The 12,861-nt window shown below is 47.1% G+C and overlaps 1 protein-coding gene across 1 annotated transcript in view; it reads left to right on the top strand.

The window, feature by feature from the left end:
• Window positions 1-12,861, top strand: part of Myo1f (myosin IF) — a 52,058-nt gene that overhangs the window by 19,075 nt on the left and 20,122 nt on the right. The window contains exons 2-14 of the mRNA NM_053214.2: window positions 1,010-1,147; window positions 1,653-1,742; window positions 1,832-1,926; window positions 3,312-3,399; window positions 3,479-3,568; window positions 5,086-5,217; window positions 5,378-5,512; window positions 7,177-7,309; window positions 7,459-7,655; window positions 8,904-8,984; window positions 9,109-9,195; window positions 10,812-10,898; window positions 11,335-11,502. Of these exons, the coding sequence (NP_444444.2) occupies window positions 1,010-1,147; window positions 1,653-1,742; window positions 1,832-1,926; window positions 3,312-3,399; window positions 3,479-3,568; window positions 5,086-5,217; window positions 5,378-5,512; window positions 7,177-7,309; window positions 7,459-7,655; window positions 8,904-8,984; window positions 9,109-9,195; window positions 10,812-10,898; window positions 11,335-11,502 (1,521 nt within the window). The remainder of the gene's footprint in view (window positions 1-1,009; window positions 1,148-1,652; window positions 1,743-1,831; window positions 1,927-3,311; window positions 3,400-3,478; window positions 3,569-5,085; window positions 5,218-5,377; window positions 5,513-7,176; window positions 7,310-7,458; window positions 7,656-8,903; window positions 8,985-9,108; window positions 9,196-10,811; window positions 10,899-11,334; window positions 11,503-12,861) is intronic.

The following is a 12,861-nucleotide window of genomic DNA, read 5'->3' on the forward strand; positions in this document are numbered from 1 at the left end:
TCTGTGGCTGGAAGGTACAAGGTGAAGGTATGGATGGAAAGATGAACCAAAAGAGGAGTTTCAGGACTGCATGTTGCTCTGGACAGGAAGCCAACAGGAGTCTTATTCACCTCCATGGAGTTCCCAGGAGAGGAGGAAGAAACAGTTTTCTTTTTTTGTTTCTGTGATAAAATATCCTGACAAAAACAACATTAAAGGACAAAGAGTTTATTTGGTGCACAGTTCCAGGTTGCAGTCCATCATTGTTGGGAATTCAAGGCAGGGAATTGAAGCAGCTAGTTAGATCATATCTACAGTCAAGAGCAGAGAGAAAGTCCCATGTGGTAAGACACACCTTTAATCACAGTTCTTGGGAGACAGAAGCAGGCTAATCACTGTTGAGTTAGGGGCTAGCCTGGTCTACATAGTGAGAGCCAGGCTAGTCAGGGCTACCTAGTGAGATAAGAGGGAATATGGGGTGTGGGACAGAGTTGGAGACAGAGACTGACAAATACCCATGTTTACTTGTACCCAACCCTCTCTCTATAAGGACTGGTGTAATGTTAGCCTAGAATTCCCTAGTAAAGGGCTGGCATATGGCTGGGGACATTGAACACATCTTCCCACTTTCTTTAAGGTGATCAAGACAGTTTCCCCCAGACATGCAACAGGCCAAACTGACCTAGAGAGTCCATCACTGAGACTCTTTCCAGGTGACTCTAAATCATGCCAAGTTGACAAAACTAGCTATTACTGCCTAACAGTGGTGGCGCACGCCTTTAACCCCAGCACTCAGGAGGCAGAGGCAGGTGGATCTCTGAATTTGAGGCCAGATTGGTCTACTACAGAGTGAGTACCAGGACAGCCAAAGATATACAGAGAAACCCTGTCTCAAAAAAACAAAACCAAACAAACAAAAATCCTAGCCATTACTGGGGTATCTGAGAAAGAGTGATTCAGAAGCCCAACCATGCTCCCCTTCAAGGACTCATCCCTGTTCCACCACCCCCACCCCCACCCCCACCCCCAGGGCAGCAAGGAGCGCTTTCACTGGCAGAGTCACAACGTGAAGCAGAGTGGAGTGGATGACATGGTGCTGCTGCCCCAGATCACCGAGGACGCCATTGTGAGCAACCTCCGCAAACGCTTCATGGATGACTACATTTTTGTATCCCAAGTAGCGCAGGGGCTCAGGAGGATGAAGTACTGGGACAGGGAAGGATGCCAAAGGAATGGCAGTGCAGAGGGGCCATTGAAAGCCCAGCCCGGGGTTGGAGGGGAAGATGAATAAATGGAGGAAGGACGGGCAGATTGAAGGATACATCGAGTAACAATAGTGCTATGGTTTGAGATGCTGGGGCTGCTACAGTACAATGTGCAAGTACAAGTCCTTGCCTTGGGAGAGCTAAACCACTACACTACCCACTCTCCTATTTCTCATCCCTATTCCACCACCCCCATCCCCAGTGACTTGTACTTGCCTTGGGAGAGCTAAACCACTACACTACCCGTTCTCCTATTTCTGGATCCAGCCATCATTTCATAAGAGACACAAGGTACATTCAGGCATCTCTCTCTCCAAGCAAAGGGTGGTCTTGTTGGGATAGATTAAGGGGTAAGAAGAGTTTGAAAAGCAAAACAAGATACTGTATGGTTCTTAACCACCTCTCAAGACATACATTGGCTCAGTGCTAATCTCTGTAAACCCCTTCAAGCAGATGCCCTACTTCACTGACCGAGAAATTGACCTCTATCAGGGCGCGGTGAGTCCAGGGTTGGATGGGTGGAATTATCTCCATACCTACCCCGAAAGCCCCAAAGCTCTGGGCTGAGTCCTGACCTCCCACACCAGGCTCAATATGAGAATCCCCCGCACATCTATGCCCTCACCGACAACATGTACCGGAATATGCTGATCGACTGTGAGAACCAGTGTGTCATTATCAGGTACAGCAGGGTGAGGGATTCTGGAACATTCTATCTAGGCATGACCTCAAACATGACCACCGATGGTGGTTTGTCATGAACCATGCAGTGCCGTCCCTCTGTCCCTATTGCTCTGTTCTACGTTCCTTATATCTCTTGGCTCCTGAATCAGTATATTTGTTCATTTTATTATTTCCCATTTGGTTCCTCCTAAATATAAGCTCCAGGATGGAGGAGATAGCTTAGCAGATAAGAGTGATTGCTGTTCAAGAATGAGAATCTGAGTTCAAATTCCTAGAACTTAGATTAAAAAGCTAGGTGTAAACACACAAACCTGTAACTCTAGCATTGGGGGAGACTGAGATAGGCGTGTTACTGGGGCTTGATGGCCACAACCCTAGCTCCAGATTCAGTAACAAACCCTGTCTCAAAGGAATAAGGCAGAGAGTGATCGAACAGCACACCATATGGCTCCTCCAACCTCTGCATATAGGCACATGTGCATTTACATACACCACCAACACATATGCCACCCTCATAACATGTACACACATGTAAAATAAATGTGAGGGTATGATATTTTACATTATATTTTTTATTATTTTGTGGATGTGTGTGGGTGCGTGCATGCATGCCTGCCAACGTATGCATGTAGGAGTTCAAAGACAATTTCCAAGAGTCAGTTTTCTCCTCCCACCATCTCAAGAATTGAACTCATGTCTTCAGGCTTGGCAACAGGTACTGAGCCATCTTCCCAGCCCAAGGGACTTTAAAATTATATCGACTTACTTATTTATATTTATTGGGGGTGCCACATGCCACAGTACAAGTGTGAAGGTCAAAGGACAACTTTTAGGAATCAGGTCTCTGCTTCCACCAAATTCAGCCTGGCAGCAAGCACCTTTACCCACTGAGCCATCTCACTAGCCCCTTCTTTTTTGAGAGGGAGACGGCATTTTTTTTTTAATTTACTGTTTTCATTTTAAGTGTGTGCTTGTTTTGCCTACATGCATAGCGGAGCACCATATCCATGCCTGGTGCTCTCAGAGGCCAGAAGAGGATGTTAAACCACTTGTAACTGGAATGACAGGGGGTTATTACCATCATGTGGGTGTAGAGAAGCAAACACTCTCAGGTCTTCTGCAAGGGTTAACAAGTTCTCTTAGTCACTAAGCCATCTCTCCATCCCCTGAGGCAGGGGCTTTTTTTTTTTTTTTTTTTCAATCTTTCTTGATCACTTTTGACTCTCTGGAACCTAGAGTAGGGCTGGTGCTTAGTAAACTTAGCAACAGTGGGTGCTTAGTAAAAGAATGAATAAATGCATGAATTAATGAATAACTAGGCATTAGAAAAGGTCTTTTCAATATTACTGCCCACTAACCATTCCTTCCTCCCACCCCCTCTAGTGGGGAGAGCGGAGCTGGGAAGACAGTGGCTGCTAAATACATCATGGGCTACATCTCCAAGGTGTCTGGTGGGGGAGACAAGGTCCAGGTAAGACAAGAATGGAAGGAGATGTGGGTTACACCCATCTGACCCAGACTGATCTCTTTCTACCTGGCTCTACCCCTAGCACGTCAAAGACATAATCCTACAGTCAAACCCACTGCTTGAGGCTTTCGGCAATGCCAAGACCGTGCGCAACAACAATTCCAGCCGCTTTGTGAGTTATTATAACCTCAAATAAGCACTTGCTGTCTCTACACACACACACACACACACACACACACAGGCACACATTCATACAAACAAGTATATACACATTTGCACAAACATACATGCACACACAGAGACTTGTATGGCAAGTACTTCACACCCTGAATCATCTCCCTAGCCTCCAAGTTTCTTTTTGTGTGGGGTGCATGCATGTGTGGATGCACACTTAATGTGTGCCCATGAACATTTACGTGCAAGTATGTGAGTTCCAAAGGTTCCAGACGTTGGGTGTCTTCCTCAATAGCTCATCACCTTAACTATTTTTTTGTTTTATTAGTATTTATTTTGTACATATGAATGTTTTGAATGTGTGTCTGAGTACCATGTGAGTGCATGGTATGCTTGGATACCCGAAGATGGCATTAGAACCCTGGAACTAGAGTAACAGATGGTTGTGGACAGACATGGGGGTGCTGTGCATAGAACCCGGTAATCTGAAAGAGCAGAGCTGTTTACTCCTGAACTATAGATACAGCCCTTCTGTTCTATTTTTTGAGACAAGGTCTCTCACTGAATCTGGAGCCGCTCAGGAGAGATCGAAATTTAATCCCCAGCATCCATGTAAAAGCTGGATATGATAGTACACACCTGTGACACTAGGATCTACAGACAGAAGGATCCAGAGAAACACTTTGGCCATTCAGTCTAGCCAATCAGTGAGCTCTAGATTCATTGAGAGATCTTGTCTCAAGAAATAAAGTAGAGGGATTGGAGAAAAGGCTCAGCATTTAAGAGTGTGAGGAGGACCTGAGTGCAGATCCCCAGCATGTGAGAAGTAGAGGCAGGAGATTCTTGCAGCAAAGTGGTTAGCTAAAACTAGTCAATTGTCAAGCTTTGGATTCAAGAGTTCTTTCCTTGATGTATATGGTGAGAACAGTTGAGGAAGACACATAGCGTTAACCTCTGGCCTCCACACCCACACCTACACAAGCATGCACCCTCTCATTCACACATCCATGGACACACACACAAAAGAAACATAGAAATTTCTGAAATGTGCTGAGGGGGCGGAGAAACGTGAGGTGAGCACAAAGGTAAGTGCAATTAGCAGGAGCTTAGAGCATCACAGGAGATGAATATGTTAAGGATCGTGGCCCCATACAGTCTGTGAAATCTAGAGAAAAGACTGGTGAAAAGAGCAAGCTTAGTCAATATGTAAGTGGATGGTCAGCGAGATGGCTCAGCAGATGCTTGCCACCAAGCCTGAGGACCTAAGTTCAATCCTCAGGACTTACATGATAGAGAACTAACTCCCACAAGTTGCTTCAGATGACTACATGTTCACCATAGCACAGGACACATACATACATACATACGTGTAATTTAAAAGTAAGTGAGTGGAGGCAAGAGAGACAAGTCCAGATCATAAGAGGAAGTGGGGAAGAGGCTCATGAGATTGTAATCCTTGCCCCATATATATTCCTGGGAGTCAGGGATATGCTAACGTGGTTCTCTGGAATTCAGGGCAAGTACTTTGAGATCCAGTTCAGTCGAGGTGGAGAGCCAGATGGAGGCAAGATCTCCAACTTCCTGCTGGAAAAGTCTCGTGTGGTCATGCAGAATGAGAATGAGAGGAACTTCCACATCTACTACCAGGTGCGTGGGGGAAGTCTAAGGGGCTGGAGGCAGAGGGAGACCACCTGGATCCCAGGAACGGAGGAAAGAGAACAGGGGAAGGGCAGTGTGTGCGAAGGTAAGGCAACCACTATGGTTGCACCAGGCTGGGTCAGATGCATGACTTTCTGACACCCTCCAGCTTCTGGAAGGGGCCTCCCAGGAGCAGCAGCAGAACCTAGGACTCATGACGCCAGACTACTACTACTACCTCAACCAATCAGACACCTACAAGGTGGAAGGCACTGATGACCGAAGTGACTTCAGCGAGACCCTGGTAAGCACCAACCACCAGTTCAGCCCCCAGGGAACCTTTTCATGTTACAAATAAGGAAAATGAGGCACAGAAAGACTCAGGCACTTATCCAAGGTTATACAGAAAATTGGTGAAAGAGGCATATCAGGGAGCCAAGGAATGGCTCAGTGGGTAAAATGCCTACTGTAAAGCCAGACATGGTGGTGCACGCCTTTAATCCCAGCACTCGGGAGGCAGAGGCAGGTGGATTTTTGAGTTTGAGGCCAACCTGGTCTACAAAGGGAGTTCCAGGACAGCCAGGACTATACAGAAAAACCCTGTCTCAAAAAACCAAAGGAAAAAAAAAATGCCTGCTGTAGAAACATAAAGATCTGAGTTCAATCCCTAAAGGCCACATAAAAGAGGTGGGTGTGGCAGCACATGCTTATACCCCAGCACTGGGGCAGCAGAGACAGGCCGAAAATCCTGGGATTCCCTGGTCATCTGGTCTGATCAAATCAGTTAACTTCAGGACGAGTAAGAAATTGTGTCAAAAATAAGGTGGAGCTCTGGGGAGAAGATTTAGAAGGTAAAAAGGCATTTGGAGTGCAAGCCTGGTGAGCTGACTTTAGAATTCCTGAATCCACATAACAGCGGGAGATGGCAGCCCAGGTGTGTGTAATCCCGGTGCTTCCATGAAGAACGAGACGGTGAGACAGGTCCAGCAGCTCCTGAACCACCTAGACTAGCTGATGCAGCAGCTGAGAGAGTTTGTCCCAAACTAAGTGGAAAAATGAAGACAGACAACTGCAGTTTTTTCTCTGACCTCCAGTCACAGGCAGTGTTGTGCGCGCGCGCGCGCACGCACGCACACACACACACACACACACACACGTCTTTCTAACACCCAATTTTTTTTTTAACTTGGAGATCAATAGAAGAATACACCCAAAGTAAATCTCTGGCCTCCAAGTAAACTTGAATTCACATATACATGTGTACTCATACACATGCATACTTACACAAACATATCAATGCATATATCACACACACACACACACACACACACACACACACAAGGCAAATCAGGCAGTTAAGATGTGTTAGTCAGTAAAATACTTGCCATGCAAGTTCAATCCTCAGCACTTATTTTAAAAATTAAAAATCCAGAGAAGGAGCCGGGCGTGGTGGCGCACGCCTTTAATCCCAGCACTTGGGAGGCAGAGGCAGGTGAATTTCTGAGTTCGAGGCCAGCCTGGTCTACAAAGTGAGTTCCAGGACAGCCAGGGCTACACAGAGAAACCCTGTCTCGAAAAACCAAAAAAAAAAAAAAAAAAAAAAAAGAAAAAAAGAAAAAAAGAAAAAGAAAAGAAAAGAAAAAATCCAGAGAAGATAGTCCCTGCTTGTAACACCAGTACTGGCAAAGACAAGATTACTAGGGTTCACCAGCCAGGTAACCTAGTCTACTTATCAAGTTCCAATCCAATGAGAAAATCAAGGTAGGTGGTACCTGAGGAATGACACCCAAGGTTGACCTCTGCCTGCCATACACATATATGAACACAGATGCCTAGCACACACAAAGTAAGATCAGGCTACCAAACATCTTGTCTCCCTGAGTTCATGCCACGGGCCCAGGAATCTAATCCTGGATCCTTGGTGGAGAACAAAGTTGGTAGCATAAGCTGTCCCTGTCTTTCCCACAGAGCGCCATGCAAGTCATCGGGATTCCGACAAGCGTGCAGCAGCTTGTCTTGCAGCTCGTGGCAGGGATCTTGCACCTGGGGAACATCAGCTTCTGTGAAGAAGGGAATTATGCCCGCGTGGAGAGCGTAGACCGTGAGTGTGGGTGATGTCGGGCATCAGGCTCTAGTATAAGGACTGCTTCTTCCCACTTCAAATCCCAAGAGAACCATGTTGGTGTCACTGGGGAAGCTCCTATGTCCAGAGATCCTGACCAGCTGCTTCCTTTTGCTCTGGCCTGGCAGTCTTAGCTTTCCCAGCCTACCTGCTGGGCATAGACAGTGGGCGGCTGCAAGAGAAGCTGACCAGCCGTAAGATGGACAGCAAATGGGGTGGACGCAGTGAGTCCATTGATGTGACCCTCAATGTGGAACAGGCAGCCTACACTCGTGACGCACTGGCCAAGGGACTCTATGCCCGCCTCTTCGACTTCCTGGTGGAGGTGAGTAGGACCAGTCCTGGGAAGTCTGACAGATGCCTGGTGCTTAACAAGCCCATGGAATTTGAACCCACAAATGGGAAGGTAGGCTTTATTTGTCCGTCTCACCAGTTCCTGAGGATACACACTCACATGCAGCTTTCAGCTTGGACAACCTACAAGTGGAGGGACTGCTGAAGCCCTCCCAGTCCCATCACAGCAAGGGAGATAGAGCTGGATGGGTGCATTTGAGAGCTACGATGGTTGTCAAGGAGACATAGGGATAAGTATGGAGTTGGGTGGAGTGAGTTGAAGGGGACATTATATGTCAGGGCCAGTGATAATCACACTACTAACAAACATATAACACTTAGTGGAGCCAGATATGGTAACACACACCAGCACTCATGAGCCTGAGGCAGGAAGATTATGAATTGAAGGCCAGTTTAAGCTGCATAGAATGACCCTATGGTTTTCCATTTATTTGTTTGCTTATTATTTTGAGATAGGATCTCCCAACCTGGAGTTTTCTATGTAAGTCAGGTTGCCCTCAAACATACAGACATCGGCCCACCTCTGCCTCCTGATTTCTGGGAATAAAAGTGTGTACTACTGTGCCTACTATAAGTAGAGGTCTGGGGCAAGACCTCAGTTGATAAAGTGCTTGTTTTTCAAGCATGAGTATGTGAGTTCTGTCAACAGAACCCATATTTTAATTTTTATCACGCCTATGTATTTACTTTGTGTGCATGTGTGTCTGAATGCTGCAACATGTGTGCATGTGTGCATGTGTGTCTGAATGCTGCAACACGTGTGCATGTGTGCATTGTGTTGCATGTGTGTCTGAATGCTGCAATGTATGTGTGGATGTCAGAGATCAACTTGAGGGGTTTGGCTCTCTCCTTCTGCCATGTGGATTCCTGAGATCAAACTCAACATCATTTAGCCTATCATCAGCATCTCTATCCACTAAGCCTCCTGCCACCCCACAGTTTTAAAAGCCAGGCATGAGTCTGGATAAAGGATCTCATCAAGCCTGATGACCTGCGTGTGAATCCCAGAACCCAGAGAGAAGAGACTCCTTTAAACTATCTTCTGGCCTCCTTATGCACACTATGGCATGCAAATGTATGCACTTTAGCACACACACACACAGATACACATACATACACGAATTAGGAAAAAGGAGTTTTTAAAATATAACAAGAAGGTGGTGACCAGTGGCATGGGTTTGGCCATGTGTCCACTGGCCCCATTTTTACCCTCCCATAGGCCATCAACCGTGCCATGCAGAAGCCTCAGGAAGAATACAGCATCGGCGTGCTTGACATCTACGGCTTTGAGATCTTCCAGGTTTGGCTCTGGCTGCCCCTCACCCTCAGCCCAATCCTGTCTGTCTGTCACCTAGGCTCACCCAGTATTTGCCAGAGACATTGCATAGCCCACTAACAGAAAGGCCCTTTCCTCTCCTCCACAGAAAAATGGCTTTGAGCAGTTCTGCATCAACTTCGTCAATGAAAAGCTGCAGCAGATTTTTATTGAGCTCACGCTGAAGGCAGAGCAGGTGGGCAGGGCAGCCAAGTGTCACAAGACAGCACGTCAAGCCTAAGGGTCTCTATGCCACTGAGGACCCCCACACACAAATTCATTCCACCTCTCTCTGCTCGCTGCATTAGATTCAGCTTCCTGCTACTATAACAAAATACCACATATAATTTATAAAGAGAAAAGGAAAGCTAGGAATGCCATTCGGTTGGTAGAGCGCACTTGCCTAGCATGCATGAAGGTGTGAGTTCCATCACCGGCTGCATAAACTGGGTGTGGTGCTGCATGCCTTTCATCCCAGCACTCAGGAATTCAAGGTCATCCTTGACTACATAGGGAGTTTGTGGCCAGCCTGGAATAGGAGTGGGGAGAGAGCAGGAGGAACATGCAGGGCATGCCTGAAACCAGAACATAGAGGTTGCTGCTGAGGCAGAGGTGGGAATCCAATTTAAATAAGAAACATAGAGTTGTGTGTTGTAGTGCATACCTTTAATCCCAGCACTCACTCAGAAAGCAGAGGCAGGCAGGAGCTCTGTGAGTTTGAGGCCAGCCTGATCTAGAACATCCAGGGCAACATAGAGAGACCCTATCTCAAAGAAGGAGGAGGAGGAGAGGTAGGAGAGAGGAGGGAAAAGAGGAGGGGGGAGGAAGAAGTGGAAAGAAAGAAAGAAAGAAAGAAAGAAAGAAAGAAAGAAAGAAAGAAAGAAAGGAAGGAAGGAAGGAAGGAAGGAGGAGCTAAAAAAAAAAAAACAAAAAAGAAAGGTAGAAAAAAAATACAGTTGTTTGAGCAACTGCTTTGTGCCAGGTAGCAATCGACACATGGGTAGAGAGCTAGGGGCAGCACAGAAATCGCTGCCAAGAACTCTCAAGTGTACAGCTCAGCAGTAGAGTAGCCTGACTTGCTGGATTCCAACCCCAGCATCTGAAAAAGAAAATAAATCTGCTTTGATTTTTTTTCTCCGTCTTAAATGCAGAGTCTGAGGCAAGGGTTTAGCACAAATGATGTATTCTGGAGGTGCTCATACAAAGCAAAGACAATGAAAAAGTGATTTAAAATAAATATTAGAAGAGCACAGCCTAGGGATGTAGCTCAATAAGTAGAGTAGCTTGCCTCCTACATGCAAAATTGTGGATTCCATCCCCAGAACCATTATAAACCAGGCGTGGTGGTGCACGTTTGCCATCCCAGCACTCAGGAGGTAGAGACAAGAGGAGTTCAAGGTCATCCTTGGCTACCTATTGAGTTCAGGGGTAGCCTGAGCTACATAAGACCTATCTCAAAAAATAAAATAAAGGGATGGGTATACCTAATCCTGCTGGGATTACATATCCCAGGGTGGGGTGGTACCCAAGATAGGCTCCAGCTTCTCTGAGAAGAGAATGGTGGGAGGGGTTTGTAAGGGTGGGACTGGGAGGAGAGGAGAGAGGGGGACTGTGTTTGGGATGTAAAGTGAATAAAAAAAAATTATTAGAGAGAGAGAGAGGGAAAAAAAGCCCAAAGCTCAAATAAGGGTATTAATTTACAACTCCTGCTGGCTGTATGTCAGCAGGACCAGAGGCAGGGATATCCTCCCAAGGAAGAGTGATGAGATGGAGAGGCAGGCTCCACACTGTCTTACTGCCCCCCACCTCCAGGAGGAGTATGTGCAAGAGGGCATCCGCTGGACCCCCATCGAATACTTCAACAACAAAATTGTGTGTGACCTCATCGAAAACAAGCTGGTGAGGACTTTAGGAGGGGGCATTACAGGGGACTCCAGAGCTAAACCAGTGTATCTGGAAAGGGTTTATGATATCCTGAGGGGTGAGGAGAACCCATATTTGAAATATATTTCCAGCCACCCATCCATTGATTCTTCTGCCCACCTTTCTTTTATTTACTCAACATTCCCATTGGTAACATTTTCAGAGTCTGGTAATATCCTCCAAGCAATATCAACTTGGGGAAGGAAAAGAGGCACGGATTCCCTGCACGCCAGAAGTGGGAGGAGAGGAAAGACAAAGATGGGGGTGTGGGGAAAGAAGGAAAGGGAAAGGGGAAGAGAAAGAGAAAAGAAAGCGATCACGTTTTGAGCTTGTATTTAGGAGTTCCCTCCCAGGCCCCGGCTCAATCAGGGAGGACCCCAGCCAGGCTGAGCCGGACCTCTGCTCCTCTCAGAGCCCCCCAGGCATCATGAGCGTGCTAGATGATGTGTGTGCCACGATGCATGCTACCGGTGGCGGCGCGGACCAGACACTGCTACAAAAGCTGCAAGCGGCAGTGGGCACCCACGAGCACTTCAACAGCTGGAGCGCGGGTTTCGTCATCCATCACTATGCAGGCAAGGTGCGTGGAACTCCCTTCTAAGTGGGCGCCCCCTCACAAATCCCTGTCCAGTTTGCAAACTTCCTACTCCTCTGACCAAATTCCTCTTCCAGAGGGGCCCCAGCTAGGATTGTCCCAGTGGCCCAAAGGTCTTCCGAAATCGCCTAGACACCTGCCTCATGTCCCCTCTGCCAGAGCTACAGACACACACTGGCCTCTAATCACAGTTTACCTAATTAGCAAGGCAGCTCCTAACAGACAAGATGGGTCTTCTATGCTGGCACACACACCACAGTGTTCAATGTTAGCTATAAGTCTCTGACAAAAAAAAAAACCTGACCCACAGTTCCCCAAACCCATCACAAACAAACAAAATGGCCGGGCGTGGTGGCGCACGCCTTTAATCCCAGGACTTGGGAGGCAGAGGCAGGCGGATTTCTGAGTTCGAGGCCAGCCTGGTCTACAGAGTGAGTTCCAGGACAGCCAGGGCTACACAGAGAAACCCTGTCTCGAAGGAAAAAAAAAGGGGGGGGGGGGCTGGAGCCCGTCCACCTCACGCCTCCCAGAGGCTACAGAAATCTCTTAGTTTCTGACCCAAGCTATAGCCACCTTCCCAAGAGATTCCTTGCTATTTCCGCCACCTCGGCAGGGGTAGCAAATATTCCCAAATGTCCTCAGCCAGGGCTGCCAAAACCATGAGCAAGACCTCTAAAAGATCCCACTTAAAATAGCAACCCCAGGGGGCTGGAGAGATGGCTCAGTGGTTAAGAGCACTGACTGCTCTTCTGAAGGTCCTGAGTTCAAATTCCAGCAACCACATGGTGGCTCACAACCATCTGTAATGAGATTTGACAGCTTCTTCTGGTGTGACTGAAGACAGCTACAGTGTATGTAGATATAGTAATTAAATAAATTTAAAAAAATAGCAACCCCAGCTGAAGCCCCATTCCAAAAAAATAATCTACCACCAAAATTCCAAATCACCCCCTGATAGCCACTCACATCTACAATCCCAGAAACAGAAAGAGCAGACCATCCTTGGCTATATAGGGAATTTGAGGCCAGCCTCTAATTCCAACCTTCCAGGGGCAAAGGCAAGCAGAGCTCTGTGAATTCAATGCCAGCCTGGTCTACAAATAGAATTACAAGCCCCAATTGGCTACACAGTCAGACCCTTTCTCAAAACAAACAAACAACATTATTCTGGGAGTTAAGGAGATAGATCAATAAAGCACAATCAGGAGGATCTGAGCCCAGATACCCAGCACCCACATAAAACAAACCCAGACCAGACCCAGTGCACAGGCGGCCTGGAGACAAGGGACCCCTGGGACTTTGGGGCAGCCAGTTTAGCTAAACATTGAACTAACTCTAGGATCA

This window comes from Mus musculus, chromosome 17 (assembly GCF_000001635.26).
Source record: "Mus musculus strain C57BL/6J chromosome 17, GRCm38.p6 C57BL/6J".
Taxonomy (NCBI): Eukaryota; Metazoa; Chordata; class Mammalia; order Rodentia; family Muridae; genus Mus; species Mus musculus.